The sequence below is a fragment of the Macrotis lagotis genome, chromosome 4, assembly GCF_037893015.1.
Source record: "Macrotis lagotis isolate mMagLag1 chromosome 4, bilby.v1.9.chrom.fasta, whole genome shotgun sequence".
Lineage (NCBI taxonomy): Eukaryota > Metazoa > Chordata > Mammalia > Peramelemorphia > Peramelidae > Macrotis > Macrotis lagotis.
In genome coordinates this window covers 154,186,348-154,211,105 of record NC_133661.1, presented here as the reverse complement: position 1 = coordinate 154,211,105, position 24,758 = coordinate 154,186,348, and the positions used below count along the sequence as shown (strand labels likewise).

Genomic DNA, 24,758 nt, shown 5'->3' with positions numbered 1-24,758 from the left:
TCAATACATGCAAATAATAAATCCTAATGAATGACTTCTATGACTCATTCAGGAGCTGAATCTCATCTAAAATTTGGTTTGTCCCCAGTAGCCCAGAAAATGCTTTACATATAGTATTTAAACACATTAGGTGCTTAATCATTTTTTAAAGTTGAATTAAAAATTAATGAGTAAATGAATCAACAAACTTGCTTGTTATTTCAGGAAATGACCCCAGACTACTATCTCCGAGCATATGGCGTTAGAATCATCTGGAGGGGAACTAGTCAGTTTTAGAGTCTTGGAATACGTGTTTATGTGATTAGGGAAGGATGGTAGTCTTGACCTTGGCACATCTACAATGTGGTGAGGCTTCTCACTTATGCATCTGGCTAGCTCAAGGAGGGTTTGTCAGTCCAAACATTATACCTCAAAATTGACCTGGGTGATAACGCATCTCTCTCTCTCTCTCTGTCTCTCTGTCTCTCTGTCTCTCTCTGTCTCTCTGTCTCTCTGTCTCTCTGTCTCTCTCTCTCTCTCTCTCTCTCTCTCTCTCTCTCTCTCTCTCTCTCTCTCCTCCCTCCCCCGCCCTATTCCTCAGTTATGCTGTGACAGTCCAGGAATCCTATGCCCATCCTTTTGACCAGATATACTATACAAGATGTACAGACATTCTCAACTGGTTCAAGTGTACAAGGCATCGGTGAGTATCATCTTCTGATGCAGAATTTTTTTAAGTTATATAAAAGTTACTGGGCATCTGAAACTGTGACCCAACCTTGATCCTTAAATTTTGTCATATCAGTGTCTGTGTGTGTGTGTGTGTGTGTGTGTGTGTTTGTGTGTGTGATAGATAGAGAAAAAAGTGTGTGTGTGTGTGTGTGTGTGTGTGTGTGTGTGAGAGAGAGAGAGAGAGAGAGAGAGAGAGAGAGAGAGAGAGAGAGAGAGACTCACTCACAGGTGGAGAGGATAGTGTCAGCCAGGGAAAAATCTTGGACTTGAGGAGGACTTGAGATAATGAGGGTATGCTGTGTGACTTTAGACAGGTTCCTTACCTCTCTGGGGGTTCTTTCTCTGTAAAATGAAGAATAATAATCATTTCATTACAACTTATCTTACAAAGCTGTGGTAAAGTTCAATGAAATTTTAAAAAAGATATATAAGTACTCTGAATATTGGGCAATTATCAATTAATGGTATTCTCTAAGGGAATGAACAAGAAGTTTGGATTCCCCTAGCCAATAAAGGTCAAGTTGGGAATCAGTTTCCCAGAGATTTAGGCAACTATATCAAGCCACAAGCCCATCTTAATTCCTTTTCCAGGATAAATGTAAGCAGTTCTGGGAACATATTGGAGAGAGGCATTGTGGTTAAATGGTTAGAGATCTGACTTTTGTGATGAGTCATTAATAAATGGAACAATAATATTTTGATCTCTCAAGAGAGTTAATAATGGGTGTAATACCTTCAGTGACCTCCCTTGAAAAAGTATATTGAAGAATGGATGGTGTGGACCCTCCTCTAACTTTAGCAATAACCCAGATAGCAGAATTTAACAATCCCATATCTGAAGATGAAGTTATCCACAGAGAATCAGGGATTTCTAATGGTATTTCAGAGCAATCCACCAGAATCTCTTGAAATTCTGAGCCACCTCAGGCAGTTGCAGGGCCAGAGAGACCTTTGGTGAACAGGAAATTGTATCCTTGAGTTTACAAGAAAGATTATGGCCTCACGGGTTAGTGGGAGACTCAGGCATAAGGACAAAAGAATGTTCCATGGAAAGAGGGCCCAGGGCACATTATAGTCAGAAAGACTTGTGTTCTCTACACCCAGTGGCTGTGTGACCCTGGACAAATCATTTAAACTCTCAATGATCTAGGTTAGTGATGTCAAACTCAAATAGATACAGATCATGACCAGTCACATATTGGCTTAGAAAACTACAAATTTACACTATTTGTGTTGTATAGTATTTTTATTTATTTTTTGAATATTTCTCAATGACATCTTCATCTGCATGAGAACATACTCTGGAGTTTTGTGCATCTTTGCTGCCTGCCATGAGTCTGACCCCTTTGCTCTAGGGTTAGGATGAGGTGATCTCTGAGTTCCCTTCCAATCTTGGATATGCTTTGATTATGTGTTCTGTGCTGGCTCTGACCATGGATAAAGTGGCTGGCCTATTCTTTATTTCAGAAATAATCAAGTTCTGGTATTAGAGTTGAAGCTGGCAAGAATATCACTTCCATGTCTCTGTGACAGGGAATGTGTGGCACTGCTCTATTCATTGCTCTGAAACTGGGACTACTCATTCATCACCTTTGGCACCCGGCAAGGGAGATGCTGCTTATTAAAATAGGCTACATTCCTGGAAAATGAATTATTTTGCAGGATTATTGAGTTGCCTTGCAACTTTCCTGATGACCCAGAGCATGCATGCTGACAGCAATGTCATCAATTTGCTTAAATTTAGAGGGGCATGTTTTAATATGGCATCCTTCACCTAACAGCCGGCAGAGAACCAACTTGCAACCCTCTTCACTTCCTGCTAGGGGACTGAGATCCAGAAAGATAAAGGAAACTCTGTCTAGGTTATAAAGGAAAAGAGAAAACTCTAGTCAGGCTATGGGCTCTCCTTAATGAGAGGTCCTAATAATATTATTTTTTATATAGCTATTTGTAAAGTATGTTTCTCATTTGATCCTTACAACAACCTTGTGAAATAAATGCTTTCATTACCATCCTTACTGTACAGATGATGAAACTGAGACAAAAAGGGATTAAGTGACTTTGCCAGGGTCACACATCTAGTTCTGAGACAGGATGTAGACAGATTAAGGTTTTCCTGACTCCTTAGTCCATCACTCTATCCTTTATTCCACAAGCTGATTAAGGGCCTTTTAATAAGACCCTTGAGGTTTCTTGTGAAGGTAATTTAGGCATAACTTGTTTGGAGGAAAGAGAATAGAAGATCTCTAGAGTGTGCTTTCAATTATAAGACTTTTTTCCCTACTCAAGTGCTTACGTAGCATCCTCAAAGACCCCTGGGAACTCTGCCTGTACTGGGAAGCCAGACTTAGCTTTCAAACAAGGCCATCTCTTCTTATGGATTTTTGATAAAGTAGAATGACCTTATCTTATGACATCCCCAAATATCACAAATTTCCTAGGGGACACAAATGCTGTCATTTCTCATAGAGGGAAAAATTTAAAAATGGAGGATGATTCAGCTTTTACTGGGAGGGCTGGAGAGTGTGGAACTCGGGTGTTCCTGCTTAGTCAAGTACGGCCCTGGTCAACAGTGTTGTCTAGCTTCCTCAGCTAAGTTGGTTATGGTTATCAACTCCTTCTCCATGGGTATGGTTGACTGGGATTTGCTGAGTTGATAATTTCCTAGATAGACAAAAAAGAGTTTGGTAGAATAATTCCACCAAGAGATCAGATCCCTAGGAAGAAGAAGATAACAGACAATTAGACAATCTGGAAGAGACTTTGGAAGTTATTTTGTTGAACTCTTACCAGATCCTGGATGCCACTATCCCTGGCAAGGGATTCTCCAGCCTTTAATTGAAGACTTGAGCATGAGAGAATTTATTAACCACCCACAAATTAGCCCATTCTACTTGGGACTAATTATCAGAAAGATTTTTTTTTAGTTGAAATATTATTCCTTGTAATTTCCACCCATTGGTTTTAGTTCTGTCACTGAGGGCTAAGCAGAATGAATTTAATCTGCTCCCCATGTGATATCTTTTTAAATACTTAAGTCCCTTTTCATGTAAAAGCCCCTCCCCCCTTCTCTAGATTAAATAGCTCTAGTTTCTTTGACTGATATTCTTAAGACATGATTTTAGATTCTTTTGCCAACCTTGTCAACTTTCTTGGGGTTTTTTCCAATTTGTCAGTGCCCCTTCTAAAAAAAATGTTCCTGGAATGAGACATAGCACTCTGGATATGGTCTGATGATAGCAGAGTCAGAGCAACAATTGCAGTTGCAATAGTGATAACAAAAATTAGTTGACATTTTTGTAGAACCTAAAATTTTGCAAAGTAGAGGGATTACTTTACATGTTATCTCATTTGACCCTTATACCATCTCTATGAAGATGGTAATTATCCCCATTTTATAGATGAAGAAACTGAAGTACAGAGGGTTAAAGTGACTTATTCCTGGTCACACAGTTCATAAACATCAGAGATAGAATTTGAGCCCAGGTCTTTCCTGACTCCAAATCCAGTATACTCTTTATTATTGCTTCAGGCTACTCCCCACATACAGCAGGTCTATCACCTTGGTCTCCATAAACATTACAGATAATTAATTTAATGCAAATTAAGATGCCATTAACTTTTTTGGAGGCCTCATTATACTAGTGATTCATATTAAACTTGCAATCCATTAAAACCCCTAGGCCTTTCTGATAGCTACTTTTTAGCCATATCTCTTACATCCACCCTTGTGCAGTGGATTTTGATTTTAATATAATACTTTGCATTTATCTTAATTGTTAACTATAGCTCACAGATATGATCTACCCAAATAATTTTGAATTCTGCTTATATCAATCAGTGCAGAAGATTTTTTTCAATGATTGCATTGATTCAACAAGCAGATTTAGTCAGGATGAATGAATAAAATCATTGAACAAAACTATGCCAAGGAGAGAGACTGTTGATAAACTTGAACTCTAATGGAGATGTCACTATTATATTAGGATGTCCATCACTGGTCACATCTTCTAATTTGAAGTCATTTGTAAAGTGTCAGATTTTGGGTTCTGGATCTCATCATTATTGTTCAGGTCACTTATTGAACTGTCTCTATCTGGGATCAAGAGTTGCATAGGACCTGACTGTAGGACCCAATACTCTTTATATCTGATCTGTCAACCATATATATGGATTATTTTGTATGTTGTCTTTGGTGGTAAATGTTTAATCCTAGGTTGACTTCCTGTTGCACATTTCTGAGCTATGGTAGTCAGAAACTGTGATCTTTGTAAAAGTAAATTAATGTTCTGTCAGCCTACTTATTAAGGCAAATATGCAGCATCATGCCCTCTTTGTTTCTATTTGTCTTCCTGCCAAAACCTAATGGGAATGACTTTGGGATTATCTGTTGTTGTGTATTATGCATGCCACTGCTCCCCTTGGTGAGAGTGGATAACCAAGAATTGATGAAAATACTAACTTGCTAATTATATGAACTCAGACAAGTTTCCCATTCTCCTTTCCTGCATCCTTCCCACCTCACTGTTCCCTGTAAAGCGAGGGAGTTGGACAAGGGATCTTAAGATCCCATCTGGTTCTTAAAGGCAGGGACAATATTAATCCAAAAGGAAGAACATAGCCCTTAGGTTTTTCTTGGCAGGAAAAAATGCTTCCAATTCTCTGAGTTACTCTGAATGATGAACAGGAGAGAACATGTTTCTTTGAATGGCTCCCTCCCCCTTCCCTCTGGGAAGAAACTCCAAAAGGATAATAGAAATGATGAAATTAATCGAAAAAATCTGTCCATCCCATGGATGTCATTGGTAAGGGGTACTGAGGAGACAATGACCAGTTATGGAATGGAAGGAGCATTAGACTGGAATTAGAAGATCTGCCTTTAAATTTCAGTTATGCCATTTACTATCTCTAGGACCTGGGGGCAAATCACTTAACTTGTCTGGGTTTCAGTTTTGTCTTTTGTAAAGTGATGGGGTTGGCCTATATGATCTCTAAGAGCCTTTTCAGCACCAAATCCCATTATCTTCCCTCTCTAAGGGCCCTTCTACTTCTATGCTCTGGATACCCTCTCTGTGATGTTACCTCTAGGCTAGAGATGTCCTCCAAATTTCTCAACATCTCTTCTCCAGACCTGCAAGAATATGCTTAAAAATCATTCTGGGATGTGAGGGAAAGTTGGCAGGCATTAGCAGATGCTGCGTTTCTAATACACTCAATATTGCTAGTGTCAAGATTTCCCTATTGATTTTGTTTTATTGTGTTCCTTCACATCAGAACCTTCCATGCATTTTAAAGTAATTATTGAATGGCATCCTCGCTATAGCTTAACACAAATATAATTCTAACAGGAATGATTGATTTTCAATGCTTTCAAGTGGCTTTCTGTCTTGTGATTTAGAATAAGTTATAAGACGGCGTATCGGAGAGGCCTCAGGACCATGTACCGACGGAGATCTCAGTGCTGCCCAGGATACTATGAGAACGGAGATGTCTGCATCCGTACGTAGGGGAACGTTGCTGTTCTTTGTCTGATTGGAGGGTGGGGGAGAAATTGATCTATCTTGTCAGAAGACTCAGGATAATTGAATGAATTGCAGGGATTATCCATGATTGAAGTCAGCAGCCACCTACATAATAACAGGTACCTATGTCTAATATATCTGCCCATGAGTCAGAGTAGATTGTGTCTATTACTGTCTGAAATTTTACCCTTTGGTATGATTTTTCTAGGAATCTATTGGAGACAAATTAATTTTACATGGACTAAGGCATTGTGTTATCTGGGAGAATGTAACATGTAGAGAACATGTCAATATGGCTTTATCAGATTAATAACACTATCTGCTATGGGCACAGTAAAGAATATAACTACAGGACAAATTGGAAAAAAAGAACACTAGTCAAACTTTGATGGAACACTAGAAATGGGATACAGGAAGTACTGCAGTTCTCCAACGTTGGGTTCATGGCCAGAATTATACCAAAGGCAAACATTGCTGACATTAACATTTCCCTTTGTGTTAGGGTCACATGATGTAGTTGAAAAGACTCATAGAAGTCATAGTCTTCTCATTTTGCAGGCGAGGAAGGTGACACCCAGAGAAATTTGCTCCAGATCCCCCAGGAAATGGCATTTCTGACTATAATTTCAGAATTCTTGCTGCTCATCAGTTTGTCACATCCTATTCTGAAGTTTGGTTTCTTGGTACATGTGTTTTTTTTAATTTTTATTTTTTTAGGTTTTTGCAAGGCAAATGGGGTTAAGTGGCTTGCCCAAGGCCACACAGCTAGGTAATTATTAAGTGTCTGAGGTCAGATTTGAACTCAGATACTCAGATACTCCAGGGCTGGTGCTCTATCCACTGTGCCACCTAGCTGCCCTGGTACATGTGTTTTTTCTGAGAATAGCCCATTCTAAAGAGAACACTGGACTGATAAGCAAGAAACCTAGGGTAGAGTCTCAGGTTTGTTTCAAAAAAGATATTGTGACCATGGGCTGGCCATTGCATTTTTCAAGACCTCTGCTCTTTTACTTGTAAAATGAGAAGGTCTGGGCAAGATGATTTCCAAGATGTCTCTGCCAGCTCTACTAGCCTATCATTCAAGAAAGTTCCAGTCCTTCCCCCTCACCCTTAACTTACTCCTGGAAAGTTGCTATTTTCAAAGAAAACCTGGCCTTGAGATGTCCTTTAATGCCATAATCATGTCAGTATGGAGGTTAGAACGAGAAGTCTAATGAATGAAAGAAGTTCTCCCCCCCCCTTTTCTTTTCCCCCACCAAAACTCCTGCCTCTTAACTGTGAGCAAGCTTTGCCCTGTTAATATTCTCCCTGCCATTCAAGTAGGTAGAGCAGATGCCAGAGAGACTCCAGATTGGGTGAGTGTAGGCGTGTTGATATTTGGGAATGAAATGACAATTTTCCCCACTGTTGTTAAATCTCTTCTAATGCTGGTGAAACTCAATCCTAATTGCATTTAGAGGGAATGAATGAAAGCCCTAAAACAAATGGGTTGGATAGGGTTAGTTTTACAGTAAAAGATGCAAATAATTATAGAACAATAGAGGGCTGAGTCAGAAGAGAGGACATATTCTATTTTCTCTAGATAACAAAGGCAAGTGCAAGGAATTCCTGGTCCTACTAGAGATGAATTAGGTTAGTAAAAGGGGTACAGGTAGCTTAGCACCACATTACTTTTTGCTGTTTCCTCTCACTACTTTGGCATATGATGATTAACACTCGTTGTATTATATTAGATTCATAAAACCAGAGACAAGATTGATGGGAATGCTTTCCCCCACTGGAGTAGAGTTATGATCCAGGAAAATCATAAGAGGGAACTTAGACATCAGCAAGGGGAGGACCTAAGAAAGGAATGCCAAATTCCCATGATAATTTTCATGAGGTAATGTTGATGAAGCCCTTTGAAGGCATTCAACATTGCAGAAGTGCCAAGTGTCCCAATTTCATAATATCATAATATGCTGATTTGGGAGGGCAGTTCAGAACTCTTTCAAGGTGCAACATTTATAATGTCTTCTGCTAGCACTGTGCACGGAACTGGCGTACCTAAGGAAACCCAGCCACAAGACTGAGTTTGGGAGGAGGGTTTTTTGTTTGTTTTAGGAGATTAGGCACAGGAATGCATTTTGAAAGACAAGCCAACAAGCAAGTCAAGTCAACAGTCATTTTATGAAGGGCTTATTATGTACCAGGCACTGTATTAAGCTATGGGAATACAAATATAAGTAAAAAGAAAGGAGCTTTTATTTTTGTGGGGGGATACAACACTTAGAAAGGAGCTGAAAAGTAAGGGGAGGGAAAAGATGAAAGTGCTAGGCATGCTATGAGCATGTCACATTATGACATGTTAGGAACATTCATATTCTCTGCTTAACAAAGGCAGTGTACCATAGTGGAAGGAGGGCTGACTTTGGAGTCCAGGAGAGTCAGGAGTGAAGGGAAGCTTAAAACCAAGGTACTGGGGATAGGGAGAATCATACAATATAGGGTTGCAACTATCTAAAAGGTGCCAATGTCAAGGCAGTTAGAGCTGTAGGGGTTGGTAAGAGCTTGGGGCAAGAAATGAGTCAAGTCAATGAGTATTTCTTGAATATCTATGACATCAGTTCCATGTTATTATAGGGAACACTAAAGATGTATGAAGCTTGGTACTTACCCCCAAGGAACTTACTCTCATCAGAGAAGACAAACAGATATAAAATAGTTGGATAATAAATGCATGCTGGAATGTAATTTAACAAACCATTAAATATTTATCATTTGTCTCTAATGTGGAATGCACTGTGGTAGGTGCCAGGGACCCAAAGGAAGAAAAGAAAATATTTCCTGTCTTGGGGGAGATTTCATTCTATTGAGCTCTAAATTATGTGATTGATGGAGAAATGTAGAGAAAGGAGCAATTACTGGGAGCTAGATTGGAAAAAAAAAATCACTTGATCTCTCTGGACCCTAGTTTCCATAAAATGAGTTTGAACTAACCAGGTGATCTTTGAGGTTGTTTCCATCTCCAGTACTAACATAAAATAATTCTAGTTTTGGGAGAAAGGAGATTCTGAAAATAAGATAATTGCAATATTTCAGACAAAAGATCATAAGAGCTTGAACTAAGATGGTTACAATGTGAATGGGGAAAAAAGGGTGTAGGAAAGAGATTGTGGAGATTGAATTGACAAGGTGTCAATTGATTGGATATGAGGAAAGAGGGAGAGGGGAAAAGACAAGGATGTCTCTGAGGTTGCAAACCTGAATAATGGAAGGATGTTCCAGATTGCACTAATAAAAGTTCATTCTTTTGTGTTAATGCCCTGTCTCTAGATCTTCTAGAATAGGAATACCTTGGGATAGTTAACTCAAGAGTCATAGATTTCATTGAAGGGACTTTAGAGGTAATGAAGTCCAACCCTCTCATTTTACATCTTGGTAAATTGAGGTCCAAAGACATTAAAATGTCTTGCTCATGTCACAAAGATAGGCAGTAAGTGGCAGAGATAGGAGTCAAACCCTCATCTTCTGACTCTTTATCCCATGATCTTTTCATTCTACCCTCTTCTGATTCTCACACATGTTCACCATGTTTCAGGAGGATTGAGTTTATCAGCTTCTGAACTAGTGAAGGGAGTTTCTACACTAGGAATTCCCAAACTGATGAAATCACTGGTCCAGACCAAAAATAAACAGACAAAATTCAATCTTCTTCTTTGGAACAGCCCACAAAAAGGCCAGTCAGTTGCAAAGGGGCAGGAGGATATGGGGTGGGTTTTGCTGAGGATTTTACTTTTCTGATCACCTTCTTCCTTGAGTATCAGGACTTTATCTGATGACTCTGCCATGGAAGAAGAAAGGTGGCAAATTTTTTTAATTGATAGTGTACCCAGTAATTAAATCTCTTTTATCCACACCCAGAAGACTGCCAGAGTGAAAAGTCATTGATATTGTCAAAAGTGATTGAGTATTTATGTAATGCCCAGCTCCCTTGTCAGGAGGAAATCATCCTTGTTTCTCTTTGCTCTTCTTTGTTCATTTGATCCTGCTGCCCATCCTATAAAGCCCAGTTCATGGGCTGCCTCCTCTGTAAAGCTTCTCTTATCACCTCAACCAATCAATAAATTAATCATCAAGGTTTTTTGGTTAAGCACACTTTTTCTAGGCACTGGGAACCTAAAATTGAAACCCAAAGTAAAGCCGTCCTGCTCTCAAGGAGTTTAGATTTGTTCACTCTCCCAGATCCAATGAAGCTTATTATCTGTACTCCTTATTTGGCACTGAGCATATACTTCCCTGTATCTTGTTTTTAATCTTATCTTCCCAGATGAATTATTAACTCTTTCAGGGGAAGGATTATTTCTTATCTTTCTTCATACATTTTATGGATACTTTTTGGTTGTTTTTGTTCATTTTTTTTCAGTCATGTCCACCTCTTCATGAGCCTATTTGCAGTTTTCTTGGCAAAGATACTGGAATGCTTTGCAATTTCTTTCTCCAGCTCATTTTTCAGCTAAGAAAACTGAGGCAAAGAGGATTGTGTCTTGTCTAGGGTCACACAGGTAGTAAGTGTCTGAGGTTGCATTTGAATTTAGGTTTTCCTGATTCCAAGTCTAGGGTTATATACTCTGTACCACTTCATTGCTCTGAATATTAATACTACTATTTGTGATAATAAAGTACTTCATAGGCTTCAAAAACTTTGCATTTGACCTTTATATCCACCCTGAGATAAAAGCCGTGGAGATATTATTGTTCCTATTTTGGTGGTGAACAAAATGAACCCAGAGAGGTTAAATGGTTTGCTGAAGGCCACATAGCTAATAGTGGGTAGCTTGACAGTACAGTAGTTAGAGTCCTGGATCTAAAGTCAGGAAGTCTCATCTTCCTGAATTCAAATCTGGCCTCAGACACCTACTAGTTATGTGACCCTGAGCAAGTCACTTTCTCCTGTTTGCCTCAGTTTCTTCACATGTAAAATGAGCTAGAGAAGGAAATGATACACCACTGCAGTGTCTTTGCCAAAAAAAACCCCAAACGGAGTCACAGAGTCTGAAACAACTAAACAACAACTACACAAAGCTAGTAAGAGACAGGTCCAGGAGTAGGAGAGTAGGGATTGATTCAATTGTTGTATTTGTATTTCCATCACCTATACAATGCCTGATACCCAGTAGATGCTTAATAAAATGCTTTTCTGCCTATTGTATTGGCTCATATCCTACTTAGTGCCTACTGACGGGTAGGCATGCAGTAGGTGCCCCATAAAGACTAGTTCATTGAACATCCTATCCCTCAAACCCCTCTTGATGCTGACCTTCCTTTGAATCTCCTTTCCTAAAGCATCATCTCTGTTATCATCTCAGATGCAGCATTCAAGACCATTATACTGATCACTAGCTTCTAACTAGGACTTCTTGCCATGTTGTAGAATGGGCCAAGTCCTATATATTAAGAGCCAGAAAATCTCAGTCTCTTAGTGCTCTGCAATCTTGGGCAACAGGTCTCTTCATCTCTTTGAGATAATTTCTTTGTTTGTAAAAATGAAGAATTGGCCTAGATTACCTCTATTATATTTCTATAATTATATTTCTATAATCCATTTTGCAATCTTTCTCACCTTAATGAACTTCTAACCTTATTTTTTTAACTCCATCATGGCCCTGTGAGGAAATAGCTGGCTCATCAGATAAACCAATCCATGATGAATGCTAGTAGGCTAGAATGAGAGACTTGCTTACTAGATAATAAGAGACCTTGTCTATACCAGTGGCCTTCTGGAAATAATGTACCCAAATGTACCAGCAGGCCTTTCAATGCCTCTTGCTTGGAGCTTCTAAATGATCTTGTTTCACCCTACCATGAAGAGAGAAGGGAAAGGGTGGGCATTCAACTTTCCTCCAATGGAGCTCCTAGAGGGAGATGCCACTTGGGAAGGAGCAGGTTTTTTGAAGATAGAATAAGCCACAGTCAGTAAGATAATGAAAAGGAAATTAGGAGCAGAAACATGTGGATAAAAGGTTTTTGTGCTTTTTCCCTTCCTCCTGGCCTTTGTCAAGATTCAGAAGCCCTGCAATTAATGAGGATCGGTTTAGGGTGGGTAGCTCTTAGCTGAAATCTTCATTAATGGTTCGTTCTTTTGATTAGACAGTTATTTTCACCCCACAAAATAACTGTTCAGGCTCTCTCTCTTCCCTTCCCACATGTTTGCTACTTTATCAAAGTATTTTATCATTTTCAAAGGTCTCTCAATATTTTATGGTAGAGAGAACTTTGGTATAGGAATAAAGAGAGCTGAGGTTCAGTCATGAAGTCTGCCAGTTAAGCTGTAGAGTGTCAGGTCCCTACTTTAAAGAAGAAGAAGAAAATGAGCCCAGAGAGGTTAGATGGTTAGCTAGGAAGTGACAGATGCAGGACCAGGAAGGGTAAATATTGTTTCATTTGTTGCTGGTCAGGGATTGTTACATTTTTGTATCGGTATTTCCAGCAGCTAGCAAGGTGCCTGGCACAACATGCTTGTTGATTGATTAAAGGGGTGTCAAGATCTTTCTGTGACATCTAACACAGGCAAGCCCAGGGAACCAGGGAAGGGCATCAGAAATATTCTCAAGGACCACAATGTTTCTGACCTTGACTTTGGAACAGAGTTGTTCTGGTTTAGTTCTTTTGTGCTTTCTTGTGATTAAGACCTTATGAAGCTTACAAAAGTTGTCAGTGTGTAGTGTGTATGTCCCACAGAAATAATCACTGGGAAAGAGTCATGGATAAGAAGATTTCCAGAAGTCATAGCGAACTTTTCTAAAATCTCTTTGAATGAAGGTTGTGTGACAGTTTGTTAGTGATTCTATAGAAAGTTTATCGACAAGGTACTTGGGGAGGAGGTGGAATAAGCATTTATGAAATGCCTACTGTGAACCAGAAATTGTTCTGTTTCACAGAAAATTATCTCATTTTACAGTTGAGTAAACTGAGCAGTTAGAGATTAAACCCAGGGTCACACAGCCAGAGAGCATCAGAAGCAGGAGTTGAGCTCTACCTAGTTGATTTGTATAGTAGGTGATTAAAAAATAGTTGTTGAATAGAATTTGTAGATAAAAAGAGATGGGAGAGGGAGAGAGAGAAGCTGATGCCCTCATTAAATCTACTGGCCGCCATTGTCTCTTAGCTCAACCTCTCTGCTTTCCTAATTCTGTTAATAATCTTAGACAAATCATTTAAATCTTTCTATATGCTACTTTCCTTTCTCATCTTTCCCACAAGGACAATAACAACTGCCCTGCATGCTTTACACAGTAGTTTTGAGATTGTATATGTGAAGGTACTTTGGAAACTATAATGCATCATGTGTGTGCAAGTTAGTGGCCTTGTTGTCATCCTTATTCTTCAGGGAGCCTTATTCCAGGGCAGTTCTCATTCCAGACCAGCTCCTCTTGCTAACTCAACTACTGCATTGTTCCCCAATCTTGGGCCAATACTAAAGCTGCATTGAGTACTGGGAATCCTTCCCAGAGATGGCCGAGCTTACATTCCCAGGAGGCCCTAGCCAGATCCATCAAAATATCTAGGAGCTCAGACTCTGATATTTCCTTCTTCCCTGAAAAGGAACCAACAGATCAGGTTCCTCCAAGGTTATTGTTTTTTCCCATTTTTCTTTTTAAAAACTTTTGAATATATTTTTATTGATATCTTTGTTTTCTATTGACTGAATTTCCCCCTGGGCTCCTCCTCTCATCTACTTTTTTTTTTTAGTTTTTTTTGCAAGGCAATGGGGTTAAGTGCTTTGCCCAAGGCCACACAGCTAGGTAATTATTAAGTGTCTGAGGCCGGATTTGAACTTAGGTACTCCTGACTCAAGGGCCGGTGCTCTATCCACTGTGCCACCTAGCTGTCCCTCATCTACTTTCTCACTCCCTCCCAGCAAGCTATGTCTTATAACAAAGAATTCTTTTTTTAAGGAAAAGGGGGGGATTCAATAAAACTGATTAAACATTGAAAAAGCTTTTAGTTATATGCAATGCTCAACACCAGTGGGCCTATTAACGCTGTGAAAGAGCAGGGTTTGGGAGAAAAATGAGAAGAGGAAAAGTATCTTTTCATACCTCTTCCTTTGAGCCAGGCTTATTTTTATAAGTTCAGCTTTGATGAAATTTGTGATGTTTGTGGTGGCAGTTTTTGCCATTTACCTATAGTCATTGTATTATCATTTTTCATGCACTGCTTATTTTGGATCAGTTTATGTAAGTCTTTCCATAATTTTCTAGCATTCTATATGCTTATCATTTCCTACACCATAGCAATTTCCCCTTACATTCATGTGCTACAGTTTGCTTAGCTATCAGTGGTCATTTACATTGTTGCTAGTCCTTTGCAGCCATATACAAAGTCTGCTTTATATATTCTAGTGTATAACAAAGCTTTTCTTTTTGTCAGTGATTTCCTCAGGTTCTTTACCTAGCTGTGAATCCATAAGTCAAAAAAGCATAGCCATTTTAGCCACTTAATTTGTAAAATTCTGTTTTAGTTTCCAGAATGGTTGATTCAGTTTATCGCTCTTCCAACAATGCCTCTCTTTCTACAATTCCTGTAACACTGATTATTCCTATCTTTTGTCATCTTTGCCAATTTGCTGGGTATGAAGTCAAGCTTTGCAGTTGTTTTGATCTGCATTTCTCTTATTATTAGTGATTTGGAGCATGTTTTCATATTGCCAGTCTCTTACAATTCTTTTTGAGAACTGTTCATATCCTTTTACCAAATATCAGTTTCCTCCAAGGTTATTCACAGGACCAAGGAATTTTGAGCTAAGAGGGCTGGGAGAGATTATATCTAGTCCAGCCTTTTATTTTAAAGGTGAGGAAGCTAAGACCCAGAGAGTTTAATTCCTGAGTCCATGACCCATTGCCACAGGGAGTAACTCCTCTCATAACCTCAATCTAAAGAGCAGACTGAGCTATGAGTTCAGGAGTTATTTACTCTTATTAGGATCTTATGATCAAAAATATTTTTGAGATTTTTTTTAAATGAAGAGGGTTCCCAGTCCCTCTGTAAGGGTCTCTGTGTGTGGAGATATGTGTATATATGTATATACATATATGTATATGTATATATGTCCTACCCTGTAGTGCTCTCTGGAAGGTTATCTTCCTTGATTTCCTTTCTCATTTTCCTTTCTTTTCTTTTATTTTACTTTCCTTTTCCATTTCTTCAATCAGCTGATAGTGCTGAATTGTCACCAAGTTAAAATGTGGTTTTACAGCATGGTATGGTGGAGAAAGTGCTTGGAACCAGAAAAACCTGAGCTTAGACCTATTCCAGCACTTATCTGTTCTGTGATCATGGGTAAGCCACTTGTCAGTTGCTTCATCTGTAAAATTGGGAGAATATTACAAGTACTTGTCTTGGAAGGCTGTTGTGAGGCTCAAAGCAGAGAATATGTGTAAAGTGCTTTGTAAACTTTGAAACCTTTATACATGCCATCATCATCTTCATCACCATCATCACCATCATCATCATCACATCATCTTCAACATCATCACCATCATCATCATCATCACCATCATCATCATTATCTATACTTCAGCAGAGACAGAATGAGAGCATTAACCTCATTTTCCTAGGAGAGTCCAAACAGGACCATATGACACTTCAAGAGCTCTAAAGCCACGAGACACCTTTATTTTTTTTCTGGTCAGAGTCAGGGTCAGGAATGGAGGGAAGTCACCAATACTTGTTAGGAAGCATAGATGCAACCACTGGTGAACACTGAGAAGTTCTGACTAGTACTTGCAAACCTTACCCATTCTGGGCAGTTGAGACTAGCAGCCCCAACCCTTCCATCAGGGACAGCTTCTTCTCAGGCACAATCCCTGAAAATAAACTGAGGAGGCCAGAGAGTAAATTAGCTCCAGGGTGATTTACAGGACAGTGTGTTTGCCCAGCTAAGCTTTTGGCAAAGTTAAATGCATAGACTATGGGGGGAAAAGTATCCTTTTTAAACAGCTGCAGGGTTCAAACGTCCTTCAGTCCTCCATAAAGGATTCTCAAAATTATGTGGACTAGATTAGTATCTCCTTTACATGAAGCCATTTCAATGCCTCCTAGCTGCTTTAAAAATAAAGTCCCTGGACAGCTCTTTTGTTGTTCTGTCCAGCAAGCACATGGTAATTGAAGATTTTCCTTTAAAAGTGTGTCAGGTGGAAAGAGTCTCTAATTTACTAAGTGGAGGAACCATTGTTAGGGAGACTGATTCTTTGTTCCATCTGTCCCTTTTAATCTTGTTTTTGTACAATAGAATTACATAAAGCATTGCATGAGGAGTTGGTTCCAAGTAGGAAACATGGACCTGGGCCAGCCCCAGGGGACTAAGCACCCAGTGGGGTGGAAATTCATAATTCTTCCTTTTCTTCCTCCCCTTTTCCTTTTTCTTCCTCCTTTTCCTTCTTCCCATTTATCTACCTTCCCTCCTTCCCAACTTCCTATCTTCCCTCACAAAGATTGTGAACCTTATCATCAGCTTATCAGGAGTTTATCCTCATTTTTGTTCCCACCACAGCATCATCTTTTTTTAACTGTCTTTCCACATGTGGACACCAGAGGCCAGATTCCAAAGTAGGATTTGTAGCCCATTCACTTTTGTGATATCAATCTAGCCCAGGTTTTTGGCTCTGTAAAGTATCAACTAGTAATGGATTGGGCATTCCTATTGGATAGGATTTGATATTTTGAGAAGCAACAATGACCAGTCAATAAACATTTATTAAAGGCCTGTCATACACCAGGCATGATGCTTTGTCTGAGTACTCATAATATTTTGTTTGATGATCTTCCTAAAAATCTGACCCTTTCTATAAGAATATTCTGCCAATTAGCACCAATTGAGGGCTTGAATTATGACTCTAAAACACTGAGAACTGGAAAGTCTTAGAATGTAGTTTTGGAGGAGCCTTGGATTACAGAATTGAAAGACAAATCATTAGCAATCTAGGTGAATACCATCTCCAAAAAAGAGACCCCACTATAGTACACACCCATGTGGACATTAAGTGTTTGCTTCAATGAGAGGGAACTAGCTACCTTCTCCTTATTTCACATTCAGATTTTCAATTTTTTTTCTCAATTGATGTTTTATTTTACTTTTCCAAATATATATTATGAAAGTTTTTCAACATTTATCCACATGACTATACATATTTATAAGTTACATAATTTCCTTATACCCTCCCTTTCTACCCCTCTCCCTTCAGGAGTGAATAGTCTGGTGAACATTGTACATATACATTTGTGTTTAACATGTTTACAGATTAGTTATTTTCTGTATGAGGAATTATGACTAAGGGAAAAGAAAGAAAACTATGAGATAAAGAGGAAAAACATAAGAGAAATTTTAAAAAAGTGAACAGAATGTTTATTCGGATTTTGTAGGGTTTTTTGGTTTGTTTCATTTTTCTTCTTCTAGATGTGGATAGCATTGTCCATAACAGGTCTCCCACGGGTTGTCCTAGCTCTCTGAACTGCTGAGAGGAGCTGCTTCCATCAAGGCTGATCCACACACAATGTTGTTAATGTTTACAATGTTCTTGTGGTTCTGCTCTCTTTGCTCAGCATTAGTTCCTCTAATTTGTTCCATGCTTCTCTAGAGTCCAACCATTCATGGTTTCTTATAAAACAATGGGCTCCATAACATTCATATATCATAACTCATTCAGATATTCCCCAATTGTTGGGCATCCCCTCAGTTTTCAATTCTTTGCCCCTACAAAAAGGGTTGCTGTGAATATTTTGGAACATGTTGGACTTCTCCCATTTTTTTATAATTTCTTCTGGATATAGGCCTAATATTGGTGTTGCTGGGTCAAAGGGAATGATCAGCTTTATTGTTCTTTGGGCATAGTTCCATATTGCTTTCAAGAATGATTGGATTAGCTTATAACTCCACCAGCAGTGCATTTGTCTCAATCTTCCTGCAACCTCTTGAACATTGATCGTTTTCCCTTTTTGTCATCTTAGCCAATCTGATAGGTGTGAGGTAGTACCTCATAGTTATTTTAATTTGCAGTTCTGTAATCTGTAATGATTTGGAAGATTTTTTCATATGATTATATTATATTTAGTAGAATTATATTTTTCATGATTATAATTTCTTCAATTGAAAACTGCCTGTTCATATCCTCCAACCATTTAACAATTGGGAAATGACTTGTGACCTTATAAATTTGATTCAGTTCTTTATATATTTTAGAAATGAGACTTTTATCAGAACTCCTACCTGTGAAAATTGTTTCCTAGCTTTCTGTTTTCCTTCTAATCTTGGTAGAATTGGTTTTATAAGTACAAAACTTTTTCAGTTCATTTAAGCAAATAATATTTGAATATCTATTATCTTCAGAGCCCTGTGCTAGACTCTGATGGAGGATACAAAGAGGAGTTAGATAGAACCCTAGCAGGTACATGACTGACTGACTGAATGAATGAATGAGAATTCATTAAGTACTTATTTTGTACCAGATACTTTGTACCAGAGACCAGAGACTGTGCTATGTACTGAGGATACAAAGAGAAGAGGCAAAACAAAGCCTGCCCGCTAGGAGCTTATGTTTGAATAGGGAACACAGAACATATAAAGGTATGGTAATCAGGGAGAAGTGCCTTGGTCCTCAAAATCATAAGAATGGTGAGTATAGTCATAGTATAATTGATTAGCACTCAATTTTTGAGAATTGTAGTATTGATTGATTACTATTCCTAAAACTATTGGTGAATAACCTAATATAAAAGAGATATAATAAATGTACAAGAGGTTTAAAAGAAGCTTAAAAATTCAAAAGAGAGAGAGAATTCACTTTTGGGGAAATGATAAGGGATTAATAGTAAAAGGGAGTAATAAGAGTGAAGGCTAGAGACACTGGTTGAAGTTGGAGAGCCTTGAATTCTAGATTAAGGAATTTGGCTTTTTTTTCTGGCAAGTAATAGGGAGCCTTTGTAGTTTTTTGGTAAGGCGTCATCCTGGTTATCTGTATGCTCTAGAGAAAAAGTATTTAGACTGATATTTTGGATGGATTAGAAGGAGTAAATATCAGGGCTAGGGATAATGACTAGGAGGGCATTATAATAGTCTGGGCAAGGGATAATTTGGCCTTGGATTCAGATAATAAATGTGGGAATGTAAATGAGAGAAGCAAGAAGTGATGGAAAATGGTAGTTTATTGGGAGTTGGAGACAAATGAAGGGAAGAACTAAAGAGAGACCAAGGCAAACAGTTTGAATTTAGCCTCATTAATGCCAGGAACAGGTATCTCCTGTCAGCAAATTCCAAGTTCTCTGTTCAACATCCAGTTTGCCCATGTATTTGTAGGTTGGTTCTTGTCCTTCATTACTGAAGAAGACCAAAAATGACATCCCTATGTTAAAGATAAGTTACAGTGGATCCAACTGTGATTGGTCAGACCAATACAAATACAAATTTGAAATGCTTTATCACAGGTCAGGCACAGATACTTCATGTGAACCTCTCATGTTTCCTTTGAGCTGTTTCAATTGTGCCTCTCTCTGATGAGGGTATGCCATGCTGTCCTGTGCCAGTCTCTTATGCTGCACAATCAATTCTAAAGCTCCTTTTTTAGTTTTTTTTTTTGCAAGGAAGCAGGGTTAAATGGCTTGTCCAAGGCCACACAGCTAGGTAATTATTAAGTGTCTGAGACCAGATTTGAACCCAGGTACTCCTGACTTCAGGGCCGGTGCTTTATCCTCTATGCCACCTAGCCGCCCCCCTTTTTTTAGGCTTTTGCTAGGCAATGGGGTTAAGAGGCTTGCCCAAGGCCACACAGCTAGGTAATTATTAAGTGTCTGAGGCTGGATTTGAACTCAGGTACTCCTGACTCCAGGGCTGGTGCTCTATCCACTATGCCACCTAGCTGCCCCCAATTCTAAAGTTCTTAAGAGAGATTTTCAGGGTGTCCCAGTATCTCTTCTTCTGAATCCCCTGTGAGTACTTTTCCTGGGTGAGTTTTCCATAAAATAGTCTTTTTTGGCAAACATGTCTGGCATTTTAACAAGGTAGTAGTCTCATCATAGTTGTGTTCTCTATAATAATGTTTAAATGCTTGGCATTTTAACTTAGTATCTGATATCTTCTTCTGTCAAGTGATCTTCAAAATTTTCTCAAGACAATTCAAATGAAAGTGATTCATATTCCTGGCATGGAACTGGTAGATGTTCAGGTTTCACAATCATACAACAATGACATCAGCACAATGACTCTGTAGACTTTCAGATACCTCTTCTCTTCCACACTTTCTTTTGAAGTCTCCCAAAATACTGAGCTAGCTCTGGCAATGTGTGTGTCAACTTCATTATCAATGAGTATACTTCCTGTAAAGTTCATTTTCCAAGGAACCAAGGTAAGTGAACTTATCCACACTATTTAAAACTTCTCCATTTGCTGTAATTGAGGGTTCTGCATGTGGATAGTGTGGTGTTTGCTGATGGAGCACCTGTGTTTTCTTATTGTTAATTGTTAGGCTAAAGTTAGCACGAAGATATAAAATTAATCTATATTTTGTTGCATCTCTGCTTCAGAGGCTGTATTGAGTGCACAATCATCTGTGAATAGAAGATAAAGCACCAATACTCCCTCCATTTTAGTCTTGGCTTGTAGCCTTTTCAAATTGAAAATTTTACCATCAATGTGGTAACTGATCTTGATGCTGTGTTAATTCTCAGTGAAGATATTTGATAACAAGGTTGAAAACATCATACTAAAAATCATGGGAGCAGGAACATAGCTTGGTGTAAATGTGAGAACATAGTCAACTATCTAGAACCCAAGCATGTGCACTGTCATGACTGATGTACAACACTGATGAACTTCTCTGGACAATCAAATTTTGACATAATGTTCCAGAACAGACCTCTGTTCTGTTCTGTTCCTGGTACTTTTTTGGAGTTGTTGGGCAGCAAATACTGCATCAACTGTTCTCGACCCTTTCAGAAGCCACACTGGCTCTCAGGGAGGTGACCATCTTCTAGGTGAAGGATCAGCCTATTGAGAAGGATTCTGGTAAGAATCTTAACAACAATAACTAAAAGAGAAACACTCCTTATGGAGTTATCCTTGAATTCCTGTGGGATTCTTCATGCCATTTAACTTGGAAAATTTCAGTCAGTTTTTATATGAGCAATGGAACCCCCCCCCACCTTGTAAATCTCAACTGGAATAGAATCAGCACCAGGTTCTTTGACATATGAAAAGAGTAATGGAATTCAAAACCTCTTCTTCAGTTGGAACTTTGGCTAAGGATAGACTGATTTCAACTCAAGGTAAATGGTCAGTTGCTTCTACATATGATTTATGATAGTCTGTTAAGAACACTATGGAAGTGTTCAGTCCATCTCTCTAGGATCTTGTTCCTATCACTAATTGATGTGACTCCATCAGCACTGAATAGATAAGATGCACCATATGTCTTTGGTCCATCACTAGCCCTCAGAGCATCATACAAGCACTTTGGATTGTTAGTATCTGCATAAAACTGAATTTCATCTGCCATTTTACTGAGCCAGGAATCCTGAATCTCTCTAAGCTTCACTTGTACTTGACTTTTGATGGAATTAAATGCTGCCTTCTTAGAAATGGATAAACTATTCTGCTGGTAAACCCTGTGAAGTTTTCATTTTTCATTTAGCAATTTCTGACCTGAATAGCAAATGCAGTGCTATAAACCAAAACTCTGAAACCTGCCCATTCCTTTTCTGTTACACTGTCGTTGACTGATTCAACTTTTCTTTCAAGTTAACAACAAATTGTTCCCATTTAGAGAAGCACTCTGATCTCTTGACATTAATTCTTCTCATAGTTCCTTTGCCTTGTGAATATTTAGCTTGGCGAGGATGAATCTATGATCAGTCCAGGACTCTGTGCCACTCAGTGCCTTTGTCACTCTTGCATTCTGTCTGTCTCTCCTTACTATCACATAGTCTATTAGATGCCAATGTTTGCTGCAAGGGTGCAACCAAGAAGTTTTATTGCATTTAGGTAAATGGAAGGCAGTGTTTGTGATGTCAGTGTCATGAGATATATAAGTCTTCAATTGAGGGTGGCTACTGTTGTTGCTGTTTCCAACTCCAATCCTCTCAATGACTCTATGCAATATCTGGCAGTCTGAGTCTACTCTAGCATTAAAACCACTCAGAATTATAAGCTTGTCCTCTTTTGGTCCGTTGATGATAATGTCTTAAGGTTGATTTCATTAGGATTCATCTTGATGGGTACATAGGCACTGATGATAGTAGCGTAGCATTTTCTTTCAAGTGGCAATCACATTGTCATGAGCCTGTCATTCATTCTTGTTAGTAGGTATTCAAACTTATTGACTAAATTAATTTTGATTACAAAACCTATCCCAATTTCACTGTGGCCACTCCAGAAAATCCAGCTCCAACTTCAGTAAGCTAGCCTTCATTTGCCAGCCTGTTTCACTTAGGGTTGCTATTTGGATATGATATCTGCTGAGTTCTCTTGCAACACGAACTGTTCATCTTTCTTTCTTTTTTTTAGTTTTTAGTTTTTTTGTAAGGCAATGGGGTTAAGTGGCTTGCCCAAGGCCACACAGCTAGGTAATTATTAAGTGTCTGAGGCTGTATTTGAACTCAGGTACTCCTGACTCCAGGGCTGGTGCTCTATCCACTGCGCCACCTAGCTGCCCCCAATCTTTCAGGTCTATTGGATCTTGTGTTGTCTATGAGTGTGCATACATTTCATGCACTGATGGTGAATGGAATTTTCTTTGAAGAAGTTTTTGTACAATTTTTCTGTATTTCAACCATAGGGTGGGATCCCCATCTGCTGTGGTAATCAGGTCAGGGTTCGGTAAGCAGACAATTTTTAGGGAACCTTTTCTAATCCCTTCCTCACACCAGGAGATGAGCAGTGTAATCCTTAAAAGGCTGCTCAGACCCCCTGGGGTTTCTTAATCCCACTGCTTCTTCCAGTGAGGAAACTACTCTATGACCTGGGCTGCCTGTGTACAGGGTTGTAACCACAACTCCCTGTGTATCTGTATGTGCTGCTGCATCATTTGACTGCTACCACAGAACTTTGAGGTTATGAATGGTAAAGTGGTATGGGTGATGTCTTTTGATTTGTGTGTAAGTTGATTTAAGTGAGGCAGAGTTACATGGGTGTCATTCTCTCTTCCAAAGTCATCATGGTCCAGAAGCAAGACATAGTTAAGACAGCTGGTGATAGACCTAGATGCAGTGATACTTTGATGTCTAACCATGCTCTAAGCACTCCACAATGTCTGCTTCAGCTGCTTTTATGACTGTTGGAACAAATTGTTCTCATTTACCCATTCTACCTCTGAAAGACTTCTCATACTTGGGGTAAACACCCCAAGAATGGATTTGAGACTCCTCAATTACCCTTAATCTGATTTAACCTGTCTGTTGAAATAGTTTAATGGGATATGACCACTGTGTATGCTAAAGCTTCTTGGAGTCACAGGTTAGAGTTAGGTGGCTCAGGTGGACACCAATCCATAAAAGGACCAAGCAACCTTCATACACAGTCTTCCTTGTTTGTTTAATACAAGAGGGAAGGCAGTAGCAAAAATTAAGGACAAAGTCAGTCTTTAGATCTACAAAGAGTTTGTAGATGAAGTATAAAGAGCAGCTCCCTGCAGTTTTTACTAAGGATAGAAGAGGAAAGCATTCATTTCAGGAGGGAATTGAAATTGAGTAATTCCTAATATCAGGAAATACAGGAAATGAATGAGATGTTTAAGGCAATAGCAGACCCTGATTTGTTTGGGAAGGACTAAAGTCAGTTTATCCAAAAGGCAGGGGAAAGAAAATGTGGCTTTTCTGAAGGTTGCTTCTAAGTTTAAAATTCTAAAATTTTGTCTTGAGCTAGGTGATGAGGCAGTCCTGCCTGGCCACAGTAGAGTGTAAGACCACCTCTGTATGGTCTTTTACATGAAAGTAGCCAAGTTCCAAAAAAGAAACATATTATGTAGAATGCAAAACCGCCATGAGTTTCTTATGTTTGACATAATGAAACATGAATATATCTACTCCTGACATGTATACAAACCTATGAGCTTTGAAATGGAGACATCTCAGCCAGCTTTCTTAATTGCTTGCTAAGAAAAAGAGGCAAGCTTTAAGTACTTTAAAGTTGCCTGCAAACAGTGGTTTATTTCTGATACCTTCAGAGTGGGGGCTGGTTGAGAGAGAGGACTGAGAGGAGGAAGCCATATGGCCCAGTGGTGAAACATCTGTCTCTCTAAGAGGAACAACTCTGCAGCTCTCTGCCATCTGGGTGAATTACGATACTTGCCATTTCTATGCATATGTTGCAGCAACACACCAACATAGCAGTCAAGTGGACTTATGATGGAAAAGGATGTAATGGCCCCTATTCCAGAAACTTGTCCATAAACTGGCCCATCTATCCTCCATAAGCCTGACTCAGTGAGTCCATCTTCCTGAATATTCATGTCCTGGCTGAGGTCCTGATTCTGAGATTATATGAATCCAGAGTTCTCC

The 24,758-nt window shown here is 39.0% G+C and overlaps 1 protein-coding gene across 1 annotated transcript in view; it reads left to right on the top strand.

Moving 5' to 3' along the window:
* Positions 1–24,758, top strand: part of LOC141522750 (uncharacterized) — a 296,368-nt gene that overhangs the window by 68,222 nt on the left and 203,388 nt on the right. Inside the window, exons 3-4 of the mRNA XM_074236220.1 lie at positions 581–682; positions 6,110–6,210. Coding sequence (XP_074092321.1) covers positions 581–682; positions 6,110–6,210 — 203 coding nt within the window. The remainder of the gene's footprint in view (positions 1–580; positions 683–6,109; positions 6,211–24,758) is intronic.